This window comes from Pseudonaja textilis, chromosome 3 (assembly GCF_049901715.1).
Source record: "Pseudonaja textilis isolate UNSWEBS1 chromosome 3, rPseTex1.2, whole genome shotgun sequence".
NCBI lineage: Eukaryota > Metazoa > Chordata > Lepidosauria > Squamata > Elapidae > Pseudonaja > Pseudonaja textilis.
In genome coordinates, this window is record NC_141992.1 from 117051089 (window position 1) to 117075206 (window position 24118).

A 24118-nucleotide genomic window follows, 5' to 3' on the forward strand; every position below is an offset into this window, starting at 1 on the left:
ATATCTTATTAATATTACCGAAAGCGTTAGCAAACAGGAAGCAGATGCAGCAAGCATAATGCTTGAACGCTATCCGATGACTCGGACAAGAGTCGTCTTCTCTCTCAAATTCTGGAAAGTCTTAGACTGAGTCTTAATGTGCCTTGCCGCCAGTTCCAATAATTGTGAGAAGAAATTCCCATTCCCGCCTTTTTTTTTTTTAAACTTTTACAGATGTTTAACTGCGGGGTCAGGAAAAAGCTTGCTTTTAAAGGACTTTTTGCATGGGGTGAAGGCATTTCCGCGATCTATGGGGGGCGGGGAGGGGGCGGACCGGTAGATTCAGCCAGAATTTGTTGGTATCAGGATTCCAGTTAAATGTATGGGGAAAAGTTTTCGGAAAGTCATTGCTGCAGGACCGATTCCTTCCCCCCGTCCCCCCCACCTCCCCCCGTCCCCATCGGAAGATGGCTGTGCTGGTTCATACCTGCGGTAGATTCTTTTCTCCCTTGAGCTGCGTTTTCTGTTCTGTGTGTTGGAGGAAAGGGTCCCATACACGGAAGGACTTGCTCCCCCCCCAAATCAAATCTTTTACTGTGCTGTGAACTTAACACTGATCTGCGTCTCCCCACCCCGCCTTCTTTACGCACTACTGTGCAGGAGTGTGTGTTCCCCCCCCAGATAAGTGTGACTTCGTTGTGAATGGTCAGAGCTATTTAGCTGAGGTGCAAGGATGACTGTATGTTGCCACCCAATCCTCATTCTTCCCCCCTGGATCCCCGCGTTTATCCCTCGAGATTTATGCAACTGGGCGGGAGGCGCTGGATTACCCGGCGCCCTTTGGCTTCGGGAGATAAGCGCTACAAGGAGGCGAGAGCTCAGGACCTCGCGCTCCCCTTTGGCGGGAAGCGACGATGGTGCTTCTGTCCGGGGTTAGGAAAGAGGACCGAGAAAGCCGGAGCCTCACCGCGGAGAAGCAACTGCAAGCAGGGTCGCTCGGAGTTCCGGGAGCCGAGAGTGGAAGGAGTCCCGACGGTAGCGGCAGGATTGAGCCAACCATCCCCGCAGAGCGAGCGCGCAGGGAGAGCCAAGGCGAAGAGGAGGAGGAGGAGGAGGGGGACGATAAGGAGGAGGACGAGGAGTATGAAGACTTCTCGGATCTCCCGGACACGCGAAGCATCGCTTCAGACGACTCCTTCTACCCGCCCCAAGAGACCGACGACGTGGACGAATTGGAACTTTCCGACAGCAAGCAGCAGCTCAGTCTCTTCCGCGCTTGCTGTGCCAACAACGCCGCCGTCGTGTGGGCGCTCATCCGGCAGGGGCTCCAAGAGGAGGACGTGAGGGAGACGGACCGCAACAAGCGGGTGAGGGCGCAGCGCCTAGCAGTGCCGGGCCTGGGCGAGGGGGGGGGGAGAAAACAAACGGGTGCGGTGCTCAGGAGAGCAGGTTCATTCCCCTCCATTGATCCCCTTGCTGCCCCACACTCTTATTGTAATATAAGCCTCCAGCGTGTGAGCCACCCCAGAAGAATTAGTGATTCCTTTCTTCCCTCTTTTCCTCCCCCCTTCTTTTTTGCTCCGAAGCTAATAATGTGGCTGCAATTAAAAAACATCACATATTAACAACTTTTTTTTTCTACAAATCCTTAACTCCCTGATCCTTCCTTGTAGTATATAAGTAGCCCTCGACTTGTAACAATTAGTTTAGTGACCATTTAAAGTTACAGTACTGAAAAAAAATGATTTATGACCAGTTTTCACTCTTAATGACTGTTGCAGCATCCCTGTGAACACACGATTAAAATTTGGACACTTGGCAGCTGGTTCATATTTATGAAAGTTGCAGTGTCCTGGAGTCATGTGGTCACCTTTTGCAATCTTCTGACAAGCAAAGTCAGTGGGGAAGCCAGATTCACTTAACTGCAATGATTCATTTAGCAACTGTGGCAAGAAAGGTCATAAAATGGGACAAAACTCACTTAACTTGGTTAGCAATGGAAATGTTGGCCTCAGATGTGGTCGTAAGTCAAGCACTACCAGTACAATCCCTAGACTGCTTTTTCCTGGCCATTTATTTTATTGGTCCACTCCTCAAAAGCCTCTTTCATGTATTACAAGAACTGAAATAGATGAAATCATAACCAATGGCCCCTTCAGCTCCCCCTTTCCTATTTTGCATGCAGACAACTGCCTCTTCATATTTGCAGATTAATATAATATATAATACATAGAATTGTGAGTGAATTAATACAGTCGCCCAGAAATAATTCTGAGTCTTGTGAAAACAGAACAGATGAAAAGAAATTAATCCATCCAAAAGGAAGGAGGCCAAATCCTCCATTAGGTCGGACAACACAAAAAATTAAAAGTAAGCATATTTGAACATTATAGCATAGATAAGAATAGTCTATGATTCATCGTACAATAGTTGCTGAAATTATTTTGGTGCTGTGTTTCAACTTCCTTCAATACGGGTAATCCTCAACTTACGAACACAATTGAGCCCAAAATTTATGTTGTTAAGTGAATCTGGCTTCCCAACTGACTTTGCTTGTCAGAAGGTCACAAAAGGGATCACATGACCTTTGGGACATAGCAACGGTCATATAAATATGAACTAGTTGCCAAGCATCTGAATTTTTATCAAATGATCATGGGGATACTGCAAAGATAACTGAAAAACTGTCATCAGTCAAAATTTTAATGCAGTTGTAACTTTGGTCACTAAACAAAGTGCTGTAAGTTGATGATTATCTTTACTATTCTCAGTTTTCGGATTTTCTTACGAGTTCATCTCAATGATTCCAGTCCAGCCTCCCGATAGAAGTTTTACAAAAATAGAAGTGAAGATATTCATCTGCTTTGCTCAAGATACAGAAATCCAAGACAGGAAGATGTGATCCATCTCCTTTTAATGAAAACACCTGTTTCTCCATTCCACTCTGTTCTATCCATTGACAACCTTTTTAGCGCGCCCACTCATTCTCAACATGTTGACAGAATAATATTCTTTGCCAGGAATCGGTCCACATAAACAAACGAAGCCCCATCCATGGGATGCAGGCAGCACACAAAACCACCACCACCACCACCCCAGTCCATGGAAAAATTTCTCTCCATGAAACTGGTCTCTGATGCCCAGAAGGTTGGGAGCCACTGCTCTAGTGCTTGTCAGTCAGAAGTAGCACAAGTTGATTGTTAGTGTTCTCCATATTTCAAGTTAGACAAAAACAAGCATTGATACAGTCTAGCTTTCTATTTTTGGGGAGGGACTTTAGATTTGGAACCCTACCATTAAACCTTTCTATAGAAGAACCATGTATTTAATCTGCCCTTCAGTTCAGATTTCTCTTTGTCCCCCTGTTTACACTCTATTTTTCTTCTTTGCCTTAGGATTCTCTGTCTTTTCTGTATCTTCCCAATCTTTAGCTCCCTTCCATGTGGCTCTGCTTCTGATCTGATTGGTTACACTTTTTGCCAGTTTGTTGAAAACCATTCAGCTTCCTGAGCAAGTGAATTCCATTCTACCACAACACATCAACTAAGCTAATCAATTTAAGAGGCTTTATTATAACAGCAGTACAATATAAATGCAGCAGGAAGCCCTGCATAGTGATTTTTACTCTCATAATTTTCATGTATTCTGCTCATGCTGGTAAATTACCAGTTATCATCCAATGATGCTGAAACAGCTTCTGCTATGACAGTAATATATTGAGATGTTTTCCGATGTGTACATTCAAAGCACAGAAGCCATCAATAAAATTGGTTTCTTTAAAGTCATTTTTTGCTAACATTTCGAACAAACGCTGCCTTCTCATCTTCTGAAGGGTTGTATTTTGGGAGTCAAGGCTTCGAATAAGTGAGAAGACATCTTGTTCATTTTGAGGTATGTTTTCGATGGAAAGGTCCTGAACTTTTTCTTGCCTTTCTTTTTCTTGTATTTTGAAACCATGTATTCCCTTCACAATTACTCAATCTTTTTTCCTTACAGCGAACTCTTTGTAGATTCTAAAATACAAATATGTTTTTAATGCTAATGTTAACATCCTTGCAGTTTGGCAATGCTGTCTCCATTATGTGAAACATAGCTGTCTAGCAGGACTAAGATATGACAAAGAGGCTATTTCCCACATTTCTTAAATGTTCGAAATTACAGCAGACACCAAAAGCAAGTTAAGCCCAGTCCCAAAGTAACAGCTGCTACAGTGCCCCCATGATCATTCGCCCTTACCGCCGACCACAGATATACTGCAGCGCCCCCTGCTTCTGTTTGTCCCCAGGTCCCAAAATTCCCTCCCTGCTGGCCTTAGTCCTGATTCCCATTCCACCAGGCCCCACACACTCCTCCTCACTGATCTCATTAAGGCAGCAAAATAGAGCAATTTGTCTCGCAGCCACCATTTTGCCCTGCCCACAAGTGGGTAGGGGTGAAATGGCAGCTGCTTCTGAGTCGCCATTGTGCAATCCTGGGACAAGCTGCTCCATTAAGTTTTAAGTGGAGAAATGCTGATGCAGATTAACTTCCAAGTAGCAACCATTGCTTCTAGGGTACATTGGAAATAAATATTTTATCACACTAGGATCAATATTTCCATTCATATTTGACAATATACAATTCTGTAATGATTTTAGTAACCCCCCCCCCCCCAAATAAAAACAATTTGGGCTATAAACAAATAGATGAGGTACTTCATGTATGTGTGGGATCATATATCAGATTGTTAACTTTGGGCTCATATATTAAATTGTTAAGCCATTCATCTAAAATGTTATTGTTTTTAAACTGGACTTTAGGTTTCCTGACTGATTGGTAATAGAGAAAAACATTTATAAAGAAATATAGGAAACATGCTGTTATATTCTACTTTTTTCAGCAAGGATTCAGTCACAAAGAAGGCCACTATAATAGCTACCCAATCATTGCCATTCTTCACATTGTTAAAATTCTTTTTATACAACCATAATTACAAAGGAAGTTGTATAGGTTGGTAGGTGGGTGAGGGGATGAATGAATTGGTAGAGATGTATAATTCCAGTCATTGTTTATATGTCTTTCTTATATAACTATGATTGTGTAACTATAACTATTATAAATATATAAATGGTTACTTCATTCTACATATAATATAGCCTCCCATCTTGTAAATGTGCCTATAATGCATTGCTATCAAACCAGATCACTGTGCTCTGGATCATTATTGTTATTTAAATAGCCAGCAGAGAAATGGGTCTCATTTTCTCCATAATACAATTAACCTCCACAAATAATTGTTTTTCTGTAATCGAACATCAAGCCATGTGGGCAGAAGGAGTACCTGAAGATCTCAAACCCTATTTTTGCCAGTAGAGAGGATTGCAAATCTTTGATTTGTGAGTTGCATTTTTACTAAGATGTCTTTTGTAAGAATTTGTTAGCTCTTGCCTGTGATAAAGTGTTATTGCTTAGTTTATTTTAAACTACATAATGATTTTTAGGACTTATGATGCATAAATTTACAAAAATTCACAGAAGTGAATAAACCTTAAAGATTATGGAATATCTTTCTAAACTCTGAATGGTGAAAGCAGGCATTTGACAAGTTCTTTCTGTGTTACAACGTGACTGTTTTAAAACTTATACATCCAAACTTACCTAATAAAGTTTTGACTATTCTAACATTGATTTCTAGCTTCCACTTTCTATAAAAGTTTCAATCTAGATGCTTTATAGAGATGCTGAATTTTCCATTTTGTGTAAGTCCATATAGTTGAAATAATGCATGATCAGTTGAATGAATGTATTGTAGAAATACCCTGACATCTGTGAGATCTTCTTGTAGTTACATTCAAGTATTCCCTTCTCATTCCTTTGTCAGCTGGATATGAAAAAAAGATTCTTATACTGAGTTTCTCTCTGGAGAGTTAGTATAACCATACCCTAGCTATTACAGTATCTGGTACTTTTGTTAAATTTTTAAAGCGGAAAGATAAAAAAACTAACAGAAACTAATAATGGAGAAAAAATTAGTAAAGAAAGAAAGAGAACAAAGACAAAAGTGCAGAAAGAAAAGAAAGAAAAAAAAAACAAAGAAATGGCTTCTGATTTTCCTTTACAACAGTTATAAGCATAAATTTAAATTAACCTCTTACTCTAAGGCTACAACATAACTTTTCAATTTTTCTCTTATTTATTTTGTCTAATCATCAAATTCATAGCAGGGGAGAAATTCAACCCTCCTCGGCTCGGCTCAAGAGAGGTGGTAGGGATGATTTGAATTAGTAAAACATCACCCCGGTTGCTTTTACTATTATACCAAGCCATGCTCACAGAGCCGGTAGGGAAAAACTTTGAATTTCATCCCTGACCCATAGTATAATTGTATTTTTTGCTGTTTCCTGCAAAATGTCCAAAGGGGGTTTCCAATCATTAAAATTGATAGGTTTCTTTCCTCTAATAAGAGCCATCAATTTAGCTATTGTAGCTTGATTACAGCATCTGAGAACTACATTTGATAAGTCTTGCTCTCTTCTATCTTTGTCACCTTTCAGATTATTAAGAGTCCCCCAAATTTGCACACATTAGCGGTTTACAAACGCAAATACATTGGTACTTGTTTGCTTTAATATCTTAATGTATGATTTTGTAACAAGCTGATTTAACAACATTTCATTCAATGAATAATTTTGTCTTTGAGGAATCAAGGAAATAAGTCTGTTCCTGCCAATGTTCTTTTATGTTGCAGTTATAAAAGGATGCCAAGAAATTTTATCTATTTATTAAGAATCTTTCTCAGAGGACCTGCTGACATCTTTCTGGTTAACAGTTAATCTCTTTAATTTCCTGTATCATTCAGACAAATTATTCTCTTGACTCCTCAAGCAACTCCCTTTTCATTATTCTGCATTTTATTTGTGTTCTTCTATGTTAATTTCTTGTATTATTTTTTTTTAGAGATGTAGCTGTACATTGCAGATTTGTACAATGTTCAAATCTATATGTTACAATGTTCTAAATCTATCTCTATTTTCTACCAAGTATATCGTCTGTATTTGATGCATGGATATCTGTAGGAAAACTCAAGGGGTAAATGATGAATATATAAGATAGATGTGATTTGCATTTTACATCACGATGTAAATATAAAAAGGGGGTTGCATTGTGACTTCATGGAGCGTATTACATTTTTTTGCATCATTGCAGTTTATTCTGGATACCCTGGTTAATTTTCTCCAGGGTAATTTCTCCATACTGAATCATAGCAGTTAATATTAATTTCCTCGTTAGTAGTAGAACACCTCATGAGTGGTGATCCTGGAGAGTGATCTTGGCAAAAATGCCAAATGTCACCCTTCATCCAGAGAAAAAAAATTGTACCTGGATATGTACGCACAGAGAGACAACAGATGCGTATTGTGGAAGTATGCGTCTAGGGGTACTTTTGCCTGTGTCCATTCTTCCACAAAAGTTTTAGTGCCAAATAATATTTAAAAATGCTAAGATGAACCTAATAAGAAATAAATAATTTCAACTCTGCACACTGCACTTAATAATATTTGAATTGGGTCATTTCCAATCAACATAGCTAGCTAAAATCACAACAAATCTAGATTGTCTGAAGTCAATATGTAAATATTTTAAAGCTGTTTGTATTTAGTTCAAAGGAAACTTAGTGTTAGTTACAGGTGTAACACTTTATATAGTTTTTGTAAACACCTGTCTTTGATTGCAGCATTTTACTATAGTTATATCAGTGGGAATAGATAGTCTATTCAATGGGAATAGTCTTTTAAGAGCTCATCACTATAATGTTCTGTTTTCGTTTTTCTTAATGTAGAAAGTTTCTTAAAGAAAAAGAAAGTGTGGTAAAACTGCTTCTCACCATGAAATACATTTTCATTTTCTCTTTAATAACCCGAAGCTAAATGTAATCCTGTGAAGAATACACTAGAGAGGGAAACATAATGAAATCTCAGAGGCAAGAGTGTTTTGCACATTAGTTAAGTAAACAAGAAATATAATTATAACCTGACATTTTTATCAGTGGTTGAAAACTCAGTCTTTGAATCATATTGTTAACAAAATAGGGTAAGATATTAAAATGGAATTAAAATTCTTAATTGGGTGTATTATACACAATCCTGACCAATTTAAATTTCTACCTAGAACTATCTCACCTCTTTTGAAGATTTAGTTGTCTCAGCTACTGAATATCAGAAGCCCTAATAACACCTGTGAGATTCTGAAAGAATAAATAACATCAACCAGGCCATTTTAATATGTAATTTTGGTGTATATAAAAAAGCATTAAATTCAGTATCGAAGGCATCATTTAGAGCAATCAAAAACTTCTTATAATTGGTGAGTCTCTTGTGTAGCAATTTTTGCCCATTCGTCTAAGGAATTCAAGGCGGTATACATATTTATCTCCTACATTGATGATCTGTAAAATAAGTTAGACTGAGATAGTGACTGAATCAGAGTAATCCAGGTTTACATAGCCAAGTGTGTACTTGAACTGGAATTCTTCAAGGCTTAATTTAGGCATTGTTCTATAACATTGTTTGATGATAGGTGGCAAAGATGTTTACAGATTAAAACAAAGTGACAATTGTAAACTGTAGATTTTTTTTTCATTGAATTCCTTTTGATGTTTTTATTCAGAACCAGCAAAAAAGAACCAATACTATTATACATTATCTAAGCACATCAACAAACTTCTGTAATGTCTTTCTCCTTTGCTTCTTGGTATCTTGTAATATCAACACTTCAGATACTTCACAGATCATCTGTTGTTCATCTTAACAATTCATGGCCAGCTTCTGCTGTTATAGTGTTTCTGTTTTTACTTTGTTTTTTAAATGAATAGATGTGCATTTCTTGACATAGAAGATATTGATCTTCCAAGGCATAGAGAACCATATAGTTAAAACATGAAATTTATTCATATTTAAAAGTCTGCATCTGCACAATATAATTATGCTTATTAAAGACATATGGGGACTTCCGGTGATGAGATATGGGCGAATGGAGGTGCTGAAGCTTGCCCTGGATTTCATGCTATCTCCTCTTGCTGTTGGAGTGACCCTTAGGGGTGCACACATCTTGTAGAGAAGCGTGCCAATGTGGGGAGACTCAAGTTGCGGTGTGGAAAAGGCAATTCTCATCGTGACATAGAGAAACCCTGTGGAGACCGACAACAAGAGACTGTCAGTAATGGTGGTCCTAAAGCCTTGATCGTTACATACAAGAGGAAGCGAGTGAGTGACAGACTGTGGTGAATGAAGAGCGCGAGTGAAAGAATTTGCGATCCTGATTCAGTGTTGAATATTGGAGAATCTTAGTTGGAGCAAAGCCCAAAAACAGCAGCCAAAGCAGATATGAGTAGTGGTGAAAGCGAAAGGGCTCATAAGACAGAAGAGGGTAAGGACGCGAGCGATCGGACAGAGAAGATAAGAGAATCGGAGGGATCTGAGAGACTGATAATAATTGGGGGAGAGAAAAAAAAGAAGAAAGAAAGAACAATTTAACCTAAGGGAACTTTGAAGGATTTGAATTGTGGGCTTTGGGGAAAATTGGAAGGATGAACTTGAGACGGGGGGAGACTTGAAGTGAGGAATTAAATTACAACTTTAAATATTCCACGAACAAAATTGACTAATTTACTGGTCTCTTTTTGGATTATTGGACTGGAGCTGTAGTAAGTGGAGAAGATTTATTAAAGAAAGAGACTATTTGAATCTAAACATTGACTTGTAAAACTTTTAAATGAAGGGAGAAACAGCTACAGCAGAAAGTGTGGTGAGACAGTGAAATCAGAGACATTACTCAGCAATTCTGTGCTTCTGGTGTGCTCGGTGTAGGAATCTCGAAGAATTGAACAATCATATTAAGACACTTTAAGCTTTTAAATTTTACGGATTGCGATAATTATTTCTTGACACCAACTCAACTGATTTTTGAATGTGGTAAACGTAATTTATATATTATTTAATTGATACATTAGTAAATATTGAAGTTTATATTTGGTTATAATACACAAAAAAGGGAGGTGATAATTATTTAGGTATAGATATTTGATTATAGGCATAGATTAGATTGAATTAAATAATTGTGATTAATTGTGATTACTGCAGATGAATTAATTATTGTATAGCAAGGTTGATATATCTTTATTTAGATTTGCAAGTATTTGAAATATTATTTCATAACACTATTTTGAGATTTGGGATTCTATAGCACTTATAGATATACGGGACAATAGTATTTAAATTTAAATAGAGGAATTTGATACATTATTAAGATCTACAAATAACTGATTTAGAAATTAGCTGTAAAAGTGTTCTGGAGAATATATATATTGATAAGAGAGGTTAATCCTGTAACATACCATATTAATTAGCATAGTGGCCATTTATAGTTGATACTTCTCAACAGTGAATGTTAATTTGGGACAACATATTTAATATAATACAAAAACAAAAACAAATTTTACAAGAAATGACCTCTGTCACTAACACAATGCTTAAAACTGGAAAGAAGACTTCTTCAATACAAACAACTCCAATGCCATCAACCTCACAAAAGACAATTGAAGAAACTCTACCTGGAGAAAAACAACCTACCATCACGAATGCCAATATTCAATCGACCCTTCTTACTTTACAAGAGTCCATGCTGAAGCTTCAGGACATAATGGTGAAAAATCACACCGAAACAAGAGCTGACACAAATGAACTAAAAGAAGAGATGGGAAACTTAAAGGCAGAAATGAAATTAGACATCTTAAAGCTGGATCAAAAAATTGAAATAATACAGCAAGCATTAGAAAGGAATGAATCAACAATAAAGGAGATTGAGAAAAGAACGGAACAAATGGAAAAGAAGCTGGAAATGGTTGGTGAGCAATTAAGAAATGTGAGTAAAGAAATGGACGACTCCTTGGTATATCTGGAAATGGATAAGGCTGCAGCATATCTGAGATTCCAAAATATAATGGAATCTAAAAAAGAGGACTTAGAACAAGTGATGGCAGGAATATTAGCAGACTTATTGGAAAAAGATAATGACGATATTCTGAAAGAGTTAGACGAAGTATATAGAGTGAGCACAAATTACTCAAGATGACATAAACATCCAAAAGAGGTCCATGTGATATTTGCCAGAAGGAAAGTTCGAGACATTATATACAAAATTTCTAGAGAAGAAACAATTACATACAAAGGAAAAGAAATCTTGGTGCTTAAACAAATCCCAAGAAGAGTGAGAGAGCAGAGGCGAGATTATAAATTCTTGGCGAACCATTTAAACCAAAAAGGTATCATATTCAGATGGCTAATCCCAGAGGGAATGCTAATCACTTGGGAAGAAAGAAAAAGTAGACTCCGTGGAAAAAGCCCAAGAATTCTATGAATGATTGATAGGCCACAAAGAATCGAGTAGTAGAGATGAATCAGAAATGAATTCACAAGACGACCATCAAAAAAATAGAGATGGGAATCATAGGAATTTGAAAAATAAAATCAAGAGAGAGAAGAACCAAAGATGCACAATCAGCCACAAAGACAGGAGTAACTACAAGACAAAGAGCAAGGGTCAATTTGGTGATGGATGAAGAAAAGAAAATACTATCAATTAACATAAATGGCCTAAACTCTAGGATAAAAAGGAAAAGAATATTAACCAAATTAATTAAACAAAATGCAGACATAATATATTTACAGGAAACTCATATAAGGAAGGAAGAAGAAAAATATCTAGAATGCCCCAAGCTAGGGAATTTGTATACATCGCCAGCAGATTTTAGGAAAAAGAAAGGGATAGCAGTATATGTGAAAGATGATATGAAAGCAGAACCAATTTGGATAGACCCCAATGGAAGATTTCTGGTGTTACAAATTTGGATTAAATCAATTTCAATTTTACTAGTGGTAATTTATGCCCCTAACGATAACCAAAAGGAATTTTTTAAACAATTACATGGGAAATTAGTGGAATTAGATAAAAGGTATATTTGCATCTTGGGGGATTTCAATGCTATTGTGGACCACCAGAAAGATCACAGTAGTGGGGGGGAAAAGAGAACTACCAAAAACATGTGAGGAAATGATGATTGAACTAAATTTGATAGACATGTGAAGGAAATTAATCCCCAAGAAAAAGCAATTTACATTTTACTCCAATCCTCACCAATCATGGACACGAATCGATATGGTATGGATGAATGGTGAGTTAGTAAATGAATTAAAAGAGATTGAAATTTTACCAAACAAATGGGCAGATCACAACCCGATTCAGATAGTGTGGAAAGGCAGGAAGAAACCAAGGAAAAGGTGGACCCTAAATACACAGCTAATTAAAGAGAAAGAATTTATGAATAAACTTGTCGAGGGATTAGACTATTTTTTAAAAGAAAATAATAATGAGGCAACTACAAAACAGAATATTTGGGATACAAAGAAGGCAATAATAAGAGGCACAATGATATCATGCACTGCTAAAAGAAAATATACCCAACAAAATAAATTAGAACAAAGAATCAAAGAATTAGAAATTCAGCTGTAAAACACCCCAAAAGATTGTAAATTGAAAAAACAGATGATAACTAAACATAAATTTAATCAAACAAGAAGGAATGGTTTCAAAGTTGAATACAGCCAGACAGATATTTTTTGAACAGGCCAATAAACCAGGAAGGTGGTTGGCCTATAAACTTAAAAAAGAAAAACAAAAAAGATTCATCTACCAATTAATAGATGAGAATGGGGATGCCCAACAAGGGATAGAACAGAAAAAAGAACTTGCATGTAAATTTTTTGAAGATCTTTATAAAAAGTAGGAGGTAAGTGAGGACATGATAAGAAACTATTTGGGTATTACTAAAGATAAAATAATTGAGGAGATGAAGGAAATGTTAACTAGAGACATTACGTGGCCCGAGTTAAAAGCAGCAATAGAAAACCAAAAGAACAATAAAACCCCAGGTCCTGATGGGATACCAGGGGAACTTTATAAGAAAACAGGAAAACAAATAGGACCTCTCATGGTGGAAGTATATAATGAGGTCCTACTAGCAGCAAGAATGCTGGATTATGGAAGGAGACACTGATATCACTGATTCCGAAAGAAGATTCAGATTTACGACTTATACAAAATTATTGATCAATTTCCCTGTTAAATACTGATTATAAAATATTTAGAACAATTATAGCAAATAGATTTAAAAAAATATTGAATGAATATATACATAAAGATCAAAACGGATTTCTTTCCAATCGACAGATTAGGAATAATTTAAGAATAGTATTAAATGTTTTGGAATACTACGAAGCCCATCCAGAAAAACAAATAGCCCTTGTATTCTTGGATGCACAGAAGGCCTTTGACAATTTAAATTGGCAATTCCTAATCCAACAAATGTACAATATGAATTTAGGCACCAAATTTGAAAACATTGTGACTACAATTTATGATTCACAAAAGGCGAATATTATAATTAATGGAGAGTACACGCACTCAATAAAAATAGAGAAAGGAGTCAGGCAGGGATGTCCATTATCTCCCCTGCTCTTCATATTTGGAAACATTGTTTAAACGAATTAGACAGAACCCAGGAATAAAAGGACTAAAAATTAAAAAAGAAGAATATAAACTCCAGTCATTTGCGGATGATATGGTATTTTTCATAGAGGAACCAATTGAAACAGGTCAAGAACTATTGAAAGAGTTAGATCAATTTGGGGAAGTTGCAGGACTTAAAATTAATAAGGAAAAAATGAAATTAATAACCAAAAACTTAACAGAAAAACAAAAACAAAAATTGGAAAGGATAATGGGATTACAAATAGTAAAAAAAGTTAAATACTTAGGAATTTGGTTGACAGCTCAATGCAAAACTCTAATGGAAAATAATTATAATAAATTATTACAGCAAGTCAAAAAAGATTTAAAGATATGGGTTAAATTGCAAATCTTATTAGGGAGGATTGCCACTATAAAAATGAACATTCTGCCCAAATTTATTTACTTATTCCAAACAATACCAACAAAAATACATAAAAATTACTTCGTGGAACTTAACAAGATAATTACCAAATTTATTTGGCAAGGGAAAAAACAGGATAAACCTAAAGGCAATGCAAGATATGAAGAGTAGGGGAGGTATGGCACTCCCAAATTGGGAATTATACTATAGTGCAGCCTCCTCACTTTGGTTGAAAAAGTGGGTAAATCTGTCAAATAAAAATATCTTATTTTTAGAAGGCCATGATTTACAGAGGGGATGGCACACATTTTTATGGGACACTGGAAAAATTAAGCAGAAGTATTTCCACAGACATATAATTAGAGATTCCTTATTGGCTAATTGGAACGAAGTAAAAAAAACATTATTTAAAAATCCCAATCTGGATCTTAACGATGGAGGCGATGATACATCCAAATAATCTAGATCTTAATAAAATGATAAAATACAAAAACCTTGATGCGCAAGGAACTTTAAAATCATGGCAAGATCTCCAAGAACAAGGGCTACAAGTAGACCGGTGGGCTTATTTGCAAATTCAAAATAGATATAGCCAGGACAAGAAAAAATTTGGAATTTATACTAAGGCACAACAATTAGATAAAATCCTATTAGGTCCAGATAAAAAAAATATAACTAAATTTTATAATTACCTATTAGAGATGGAATTAGAAGAGGAAGTAGTCAAAGGCAACATGATAGCTTGGAGCAGAAACATAGGACGTAGCATTACATTATTAGAATGGGAAAAGGAATAATAAAATTACAAAATCAGCAACATATAAAGAAAATGCCTGTAAAATGTTTTATAGATGGAATCTTTCACCCTCGAGAATAGGGAAATGTCTCCTAACATGAATCCGAACTTCTGGAAATGTAAAAAGAAACAGGGAACATTGTTTCACATGTGGTGGTCCTGCACTGAAGCCCAAAGATACTGGCATAGAATAAAAAAATGGTTAGAGGAAGTAACGGCGGAGCAAATTAAATTAAAACCAGAATTCTTATTGGGGATATTTAATAGACAAATTTCTAAAAAAGTCAAATATATAATACTGCACATTCTTACTGCAGCCAGAATAACCTTTGCACAGTGCTGGAAACAAGCAGATATTCCAACAGAGGAAATGGTTATTCAGAAGATAATAGCCTGTGCAGAGATGGATAAGCTAACCTTAGCACTTAAGGAAAAAGAAACATCTGAATATTATAGAAGCTGGGAATGCTGATATGACTGGATAGAACAAAAATAGAAAATATATTAGTAAACAACGTAAAATGTAAAAGAGGTAGTAATTATATATTTGCAATAAGATGTATTCGTAAATATATCACCAATGTTGATAACAAACAAGGAACCATAGACTGTCGATAGTAGAATTTAATCATTTTCAGTAGTTTTTAATCATTTTCTTCTTTCCTTTTTCTTTTTTTTCTGTGTGTTGTGTATGTGTTTGTTTGATATTTTAGTTCTATAATCAATAAAGTTTGTTTGTTTTAAAAAAAAGACATGGGAAAGGTTGCTCATTGCAATGTTTGTTTTGTTTGTTGTCATGGGGAAGAACTTACGAAAAGTTCTGGGAAATTCAGATAAATACCATTTTTCTACATATGATTTGTTATTTCAGTAGAATCATAAAATTTTGTGGAAGATAGCCAATCAATATATATATGAATATTATATCTCCTGATACAAATACTTTTAAAGATTACTATCCAACTGAAATCAGAACTTTTTTTGTTGGGACTAATGGATAGAAGTAGGAAAAAACTATGGAAGTTTTTATAGATGGTAACTCCAAGTTTATTATATGCACAAAGATGGAAAAATTCTAAAGTACTTACAATGGAGCAGTGGTGGGATTCAACTTTTTTTACTACTGGTTCTGTGGGTGTGGCTTGGTGGGCGTGGCATGGCTTGGTAGGGATGGCTTGGTGGGTGTGGCAGGGGAAGGTTACTGCAAAATCCCCATTCCTTCCCCACCCCATTAACCTGCATTCCAGTTCCGTTCTCCTGTGCAGGGCAACCAAAGAAGACCCAGCCAATCAGCTGGGACTCGGGAGGCAGAGAATAGATGGGGGCGGGGCCAGTCAGAGGTGGTATTTGCTGGTTCTCCAAACTACTCAAAATTTCTGCTACTGGTTCTCCAGAACTGGTCAGAACCTGCTGAATACCACCTCTGCTCTGACTTATCCAAGCACTTATGTTCTTAAGTACTTTGCAGGACAGTATGTTCCTATTAGTTAGTGATCTGTTCTGGTTTCTATAAAGACAGTGTAGAGGTAAGTTCTAATTGTTGGGTTCCTGATATTCTGATACCTTCCACATGGGAGTGCTTTAGGAAACCAATGTTAGTGTTCTTGTAGTTCTGTTATATTTGACTGGACAGTGGACCCTATTTGGAATCTTAACCAATATAATATTAATTTGGGTTCTGCCCTGAAAAACTGTATTGTAGTAGTACTTTGGAACTGCAGGAGCAAGAATTCCTGCCTTGTCCTACCACTTTTGCAATTTCCAACTTTTTTGTAGTCAAACAGCCATGATAATTTGCCAACGTCTCTCCCATACTTCTCTGTTGCTATGAAGAACAATTTGTACTTCCTCAAATAGTATTTTATCTACCTTTCTGTTAGTTAACTAGAGGGAGCATTGACTGGCTTAATGGGAGGATCTGGTTCAGCAATAAGGGCACTCACATAGCAGCACAAAATTGTATGTTTTATGAGAAGTGGCACCTCTGTATATCAGGGTTGCTTCTATATTGGTAGCAGATCTTGTGAACTGCCCGGAGTCTTGTACTGGCCTATATATTCTTCAGATAATCTTTTCAGATGTGGTCTGTGTTATGAAAATCTCTTTATCTTTCATTTGCAACTGGATGTTTGATGTGTGTGTAAAGTTAGAAAGGAATTTTTACATTTGTTTTTTAAAGTAGTGATTTATCGTATTTATTTCTTGTCAGATGAGGCACAGGAAAGGAGAAGATTGCTTTTCCTAGCTGAACACATCAGTGCTAAAGGGTCAGGAAGTGGTGCCATCAAATTTACTTATCTATACTTCTTTTATTTCTGTTTAGAGCAAGTAGAGCAAACTTTTTGCCATTATGCCCTCTAGTGTAATCTTAAAAATACACTTCCCCTAAAAATGCAAATGTTAAAATGAACACAAATGAACAATGAAAACAGTGAAACATTAGGGAAAGTGAATTGATTTTAACACTATACACAATTTAAAAGTTCTTCATGCTTCCCCTTGCACTCCTGCCTGCATCTTTCCAAGGGAGGAACACTTCAGGGGTTGAGAAACTCCAGGTTAGAGGGAAGATTGAAAGGGTAAGACATCCAAGCCAGTAATAATAATGCAGTGGATTTTGTAGCACCCTCAAAGGCTGATAATTCAACATACTATACAACTTTGAACTCTCCAAACACTGCCCATTTCTGATCTTGATAGACCAGAGATAGTTTCAACTAAGTTGTTTTCTTACGCTGGTTTCTCTCAGTAAATTGTACTGTGGGAATATATTGGGGGAGAGCATCAAGAGACACGATGCCATTCTAAAGTAAAAAAGGCCTTATTTAATATTGTATATTCTTATATGTCAACTTATTATTACATTATAAGACAGATAGCTCACTGATAGGCAATGTATCTTTTCACAGCTATTACTGTATTAATGGCAAACAAAAACTTAAGCACCAGAGGGGAAATCTACATTACATTGATATTATAAGATGAATGACATTATACTGTTCAAGTACTGCTGCAATTGCAATTACAAGTTTTCTTATGCTCAACAACTTGCTAAACATTTGGAGAGAAGGCTGGATTTGAATTTATACTCCAGTAAAACAAGTAATTGATGGCAGTGCTATCTCTTGAGTGAATTAAGTACAATAGACTAATTCCACAGGTTGATTATTAATGATAAATTGAGGCAAATTATTTATTTTATATATCAGAAACAGCACTATCTGCAAACTTAATTTAGGTTTCAATATGACTGAATCAAATATATAAGTAAAAGCAATTGATTGTACAGAGAAAATGAAACATAAATAATTTTTTGGAAGGAGCTGCCAGCTAATTTGGCAGAATATAATTTATGTTCTTTGGCATCTGGGAACAACAGCTTCAGGAGAGGCTGTAAATATAGAAAGTCAAGTTATAAATTTCTTTTTTATTAGATTTGGAAACTTACAGGAGGAACAATATTAAAAGCAACTACACAGTGGATGTTGGAATGATTACTTTCCTTTCATGAATCTATTTCAAATAAGTAAATATTTGTAAAGATGTTTGATATATTTTATCTTTTGAAAGCAAATATATTATCTGAGTTCTTTGAGAGGAAATCTAACTTTTCCACATAAATATCCACTGTGTCTTTTGAGAAGTTGGGAAAATAAAATTTCTAAGCCTTTAGCTAGAATTGTACTAAAGATTTCATTTTGTGAATAAAATAAGTTTCTAAACGAATCTTTAAAGACAAAATACTGTCCCAGATATCCCAACAAGCCTTAAAGACATTTAAAACCATGAAATTCAAGAATTCTGATATACCGTATCTGACTACCTCTGACATAGCTAAAATAAAAATATCTATTTCAAACTAGAGCAATTGCTTATAGTTTCCTTGGCTATTTTATCTCTCTCATGCCTGCAAGAAAGCAACTACCAGGTGATTTCCTTTCTGTAGGCAGGTCTTTGAAGATATGTGATTTTCATTGACAAATATTTTATATTTTATATTCAGAAGTTGTGAGAGCTTCATCACTGGAAGCTTTCAAGAAGAGTCTGGACTGCCATCTGTCAAAAATGGTGTAAGGTCTGCTTGGGCAGGGTTGGACTACATGACCTACAAGGTCCCTTCCAACTCTCTTAATCTGTATTTGTATATGAAACCCTACCCCATTCTCAGTCCTATTGACATGTTCTATTCCGGTGCATTTACTTGTGGACCAGTTAAACACATACAAAATCCATAACTATTGGGTCAGGAAAGAAAATAGGCAGCTGGTAGAACTCTTGTCCAAATCATTAGGTTTCACATTTCAATCAAGGAATATGTCACTGGTCAATATTTCTTCAAAAGAAGGAGACAGTCCAATAGCCCAGAACAGAATGAAGGTGGAGTAAGCAATAATTGGAAGGGAGGACTATGCACCTGCCATATAGGACACAGCCAATTGAAGCAGAGGCATTTTTGTACTCGGGAAGTGAATTGTAGCAGGGAAGGTAGAGAGGGCAGATTATGCCAGCACAAGTTAGAAAACATGTTTGACATGGATCAGGAAAAGAAAGGCAGAGACTCATCTTGGTGGCCAAGGTGCCTACAAGATAATGTTGGATATTGTTTTTGAGAAATAGTTAGGTACAATCAAGTCTTGCAGATTAGCCCTTAGATTTGCTGATTAAATGTAAGCCAAAGAAATATGCTGTGTTTTTTATTTTAGGACATCAGACGAATATTTCAGTTCAAATACTTTGGAAAGTCACACCGTGGCCATTTATAATTATGCTTAATTGTTGTTAAAACTGAAACAAATTGAAAAAAGTGCCTTATGCATCTTAGGAAAGTAGAAAGAAAATAAAGATTAATCACAAGTTAGTTAAAGAGATGTAATTTAATTAAGATGAATAAAGATGAATGTCAAGAAATACTTCTGCAGTACAAATTAAATCCATAATATTCTCAAAAATATATTTTTTTTCCAGACCTTAGGCAATTGGATTTCTCTTTTCTCTCCCCTGTTACAAAGATCTTGGCTTTAGAAAGATAAAGATTTTTTGTATTTAAATTGGCAAAAATGGCATTAAGCCAGTTAACAAACCAGGGGAAAAAAATCAGTATCTCTGGCTTTGAAACGATGCTTGTTCTCAGTATCCTAGTATCCACCAACTCCCAAGTCACTGGGCACACTACTGGTAACTCAGTTTCATTTTGGTCTATATAACCACCCAGAGTCTCGAGTAGGCAACTATAATAAATAAAATAAAATTATGTTCCTGTTAAAATCTCATCTATTTAGAGTATTTTGGAGTGGGTTTAATAAATAAATGGTTAAATAAATAAATAAACCCTGTTTCTATTAAAAACTCATACTTACTCCATTTAAATCTAATCTACCATGATCTATGGAATACAATGCTGTGCCAATATATACTGTCTAGTTAATACCTGTATAGAGTAAATACCAGGATGAGAAGTTGAAGAAAAATATTATTGAAGAAGACAATTGAAAATGACTTTTATATTGTTGCAGAAAAAATTATATATCTCTGTCTCTGAACTCTCTAGGGATAAAATTCAACTTGAAGATTTTATGTTTTATTTTTTACCTTAAAGGAAAATTGAATAAGAAAAAAGTAAAAAAAAGTAAAGACAAAAGTTCAAAAAAGAAATAGTTATATCTTGTTAATATCAAAACCTATCTGTCTCCATACTATTTTATTTGTTAAAAAATCCTTTATAACATGTCTTTATATTGCTTCATATTGCCTTTGATTGTTTAAATTTGTTATATATTTATTTTTGAAGATGTATTGAACTCTACCTAACTGTTCTGGTGTTTTCCTTCCTTTCAACTCAATCACTCTTGCTTCATACATTTTGTTTTGTATCTTAACTGTATATACACTTTTATTGGTTGTTCACTTTTGTATTCATGTTCACTTAGCAGCCATTTACTCTTGTCTGTTTACTTGTTTACTTGTTTTCCCATCTTTTTAAAGTACCCTATCCACACTGCATTTAGTCTTCATATTATTCTTTCATTTTCAATTCGCATTTCCAAGAACAAAGTGGGCAAAAGCATGCTCTTCTACACACCTTCTTTTGACAAACATACTTTGCATAAAACCTAGTATTTTTTTACTAGCATTTATGTTCATTCTTATCATTTCCATTCATTTTCTTATTTTTAATAAGACATAAATATTCATCTTCTTGCTCTATTTTTTCTATTTACTTATAATCAGTTATTCACTCCATTTTTTCTGTCAGTTGCAACTGTGATCTTTTTAAAAATGTATTTAGCCACAAATACATTAAACAACCAAGTATTGTCTTACTCTGTTTAAACCATATACTACATTTTCACACATGCTTACTTCTATCATATATTGTTCTTTTTGTTTTTTTTAAACAAAACAAAAATTTAAAAAATGGATCTAAAGGTATAATACCAGTAAGTGGACAGAGAAGTGCAAAAGTTATACAATTAGTGTTCAGTATATTACCAATGAAGAATTGATAATAAAGAATAAAATACATCATTTTTAATGAAAAAGAAAGGCATTTTAAATCTCGCAGCCAAATGTTATTATCTAAAGATAAATCATTTACCAAAGAAAAAAGAAAGAAAAAGACTAAGAACATTGTGCCTGACTATTTTCTTTCTGACTTTCTCCTTGTTGTACCCTTGTTGATTGATATATAATATTCATAAACAATTTCATATACTTTTATTATAAATATGCCACAATTTTTACCGTTTATCATTCTTATCACATTCAGCAACTGATCCTTGCAAAATATTTTATAATTCCATAATCCATACCATTATGTTGAGTTTGTGTTGTCCCTCTCTCTATTTTCATTTCAGAGGAATTAAACAGTGATCTTTCACAGAGCCTGACTGAAATCAACTGCTGAAAAGGCAATTAGGTCTTTGAGCTGAGAGGGTGTTAGGCTACTATGAGTGTTTTTAATGTATGTAAAATGTGTTTTGTGACATCACAATCCAAGCCCAGTGCCGCCCCCCCCATATACTTACATGTTATATTGTGATGAGCCTGAAAAGATGAGGGCTGTATCCTAATAATATGATACAGATTCTGTGATTTTTAGAGTCATTGTAGTTTGGCATAATTGCCACATTCAAAACGTCTTTCTATTTCGCATCCTTCAAAATTCTCTCAGTCTTTCATCTTAAATAATCACATCAATTGTGGTTTTCAAATGTACATTCATTGTTTGCCAGATGTACTTATAAGTAGATTTATGCTTGAAGTATTTACCTGAAACCAGTTTTTCACCAAATGGTTCACAATTCTCATTAATTTTTGAGTCCTTGAATGGCTCAACTACAACTACAACTTTTTGATAATTATTTCATTCCCATCTGTCCGTCCATCCATCTCACCTAAACAATATTCCCCCCCCCCCATCATATTCAACAAGCTGTGGTTCTTCCATCACCATTTCCTGGAGTATAATATTCAATTGTCACCAAGCAATTGATTCCTACTCTTACAAATACATTACCTACAAGAGTTTAGTTGACACCAATATATACTTTTCATCAACTCCATATTGCAAGGTCAGGATCTTCATTCACATCTTCATTTGCTTCTACTACATACTTCATCTTTCTTTTTCTTTCATTGAGACTCCTTTCCTTTCTTCCTCTCCCCCTTAGAACTTAAACATTGTATTTGGACTGCTTATTGGAGTTTAAACATTAGGACTGGATACTGTTATGCCTGCCCCTTGCTACCCAGACTAAAGGTTAAGCCTAGTTTATGACTTTACAGTTATAACCCATAAGTAGATTTCCTAATTTATAACTTTCCTGTTTAATTTTCTCTTGAAATCTATTTAGGTTGTGAAAATTAGTGGATGAATATGCCCACAAAACAAACAAGATGACTACAATGCTGATTCTAGTAGTATCATTATATATTGGATATCCTTAAAAGTTGTTTGATTGGTTTAGGCGGGCATGGAGGATTTCAGAAGGTGATGTTGCTAGAGGATTCTTGTTCACTGTTGTTATTCTGTAGGCCACAGGTGTCAAACTCGATTGCATCACGTGATGTCACATGATGTATTGTGGCTTTTTTTGCCTTTGCAAGGCCGGGGTGGACATCGCATGAGTGTGATACATCCCCCCCCCGCTTGCCAATTTGACATCCCTGCTGTAGGCCATAAAAGGATCTCTCATTTTTTGAAATCCAGGTCACATTTCAACTGTTGAATCTTGTCCTGACTGCCACAGCAAATGGCCTGGGTATTATAGCCATTTACAAAATATTGTGAACCCCCTCCCCCTTTTTTTGTGTAAAGATACTTACATAGAAAAGGTGTGTTTGTTGATGTGCCTTCCTAGCTCCTTTGCTCTGTCCCTAGTTTTCCTCCCCCTTTTTTTCTTTCCTTATTTACCTAGTGTCATCCAACCGAGATCTTTTTCAGATCTTTCATTTTCGTTTCTCATTTTCAGTATTCCTTACCTTCTAATTTTTTGATTTCTGTTTTTTCTCCTTTCATTCCTTTATCTTTCCTATCATCTCATGATCTTCCCCATCTTTCTACAGCACCCTCCTCTGGGTTTCTTTAATTTATCATTTCTGTACCCTTTCTTTTCATAGGTATTGAAACATTTCCACTGGAAAGACCCTGCTTGGATCACCTTTTAAGCCTGGTGCTTTAGCAGGGCCTGAGGAAAATTTGTGGCTTCTGCCATTGAGCACCATGTTGAGCAATTATATGAAAATGCTAGAATGTTGTCAGTTTTGGAGTTGAGGCCTATCAGCGTGGTCATTATATCTCTGAAATCCATACATTCTGTACCACTAATGGGTTAGGTGAGGGAATCTAAATAATGTTTATTGTAGGCAAAAACTAGGTTTCTTGTCAACTAAAAATCATGTTGGGGACTGTATATATATAACTCCAAAGCGTACATTGGATCATAATGTTATAATAGTTGTTACTATGGCTCTGTTTGGTAAAACAAAACAAGAGGAAACATGTCAATGATCAGAGCATTAGAAAATAGGTTGTTGATCTACAGTCCACGGACTGCCGGTAGCCTCAACCACAAAGGGAATGAGAAGTTTTTGGAAGTTTTGCCCATTTTTTCTATCAACCAGTTTGTTTTCCAGGATATTTTTACCATCCAGTTGACTGCAGGTACTAGATTGCTTGTTCCTGCTGCCATTACAAATCAGCAATCTGCAAGGGACTGCTATATGAGAAGAAAGAAGTAATCTTGATTAGAATCACTAGAACACAGATTCATTTCCCACACTGGGAATCCAGCAATCAATAAACAGATGACTGAGGGGGAAGTTTGTTTGGAATGATGCGAGGTTGTCCAAGTGTGTGCATATGCATGTGTGAGTGG

The 24118-nt window shown here is 35.7% G+C and overlaps 1 protein-coding gene across 2 annotated transcripts in view; it reads left to right on the top strand.

Annotated features, from left to right (window-relative positions):
• The first annotated feature begins 680 nt into the window (after positions 1-680).
• The window catches only part of ANKRD33B (ankyrin repeat domain 33B), a 46243-nt gene continuing 22805 nt past the window's right edge, over positions 681-24118 (top strand). Inside the window, exon 1 of one of the 2 annotated variants that reach the window (XM_087930689.1) lies at positions 681-1346. In XM_087930689.1, the coding sequence (XP_087786815.1) occupies positions 894-1346 (453 nt within the window). In that variant the 5' untranslated portion in view covers positions 681-893. The remainder of the gene's footprint in view (positions 1347-24118) is intronic. The other variant, XM_026700910.2, reaches the window with a different exon arrangement.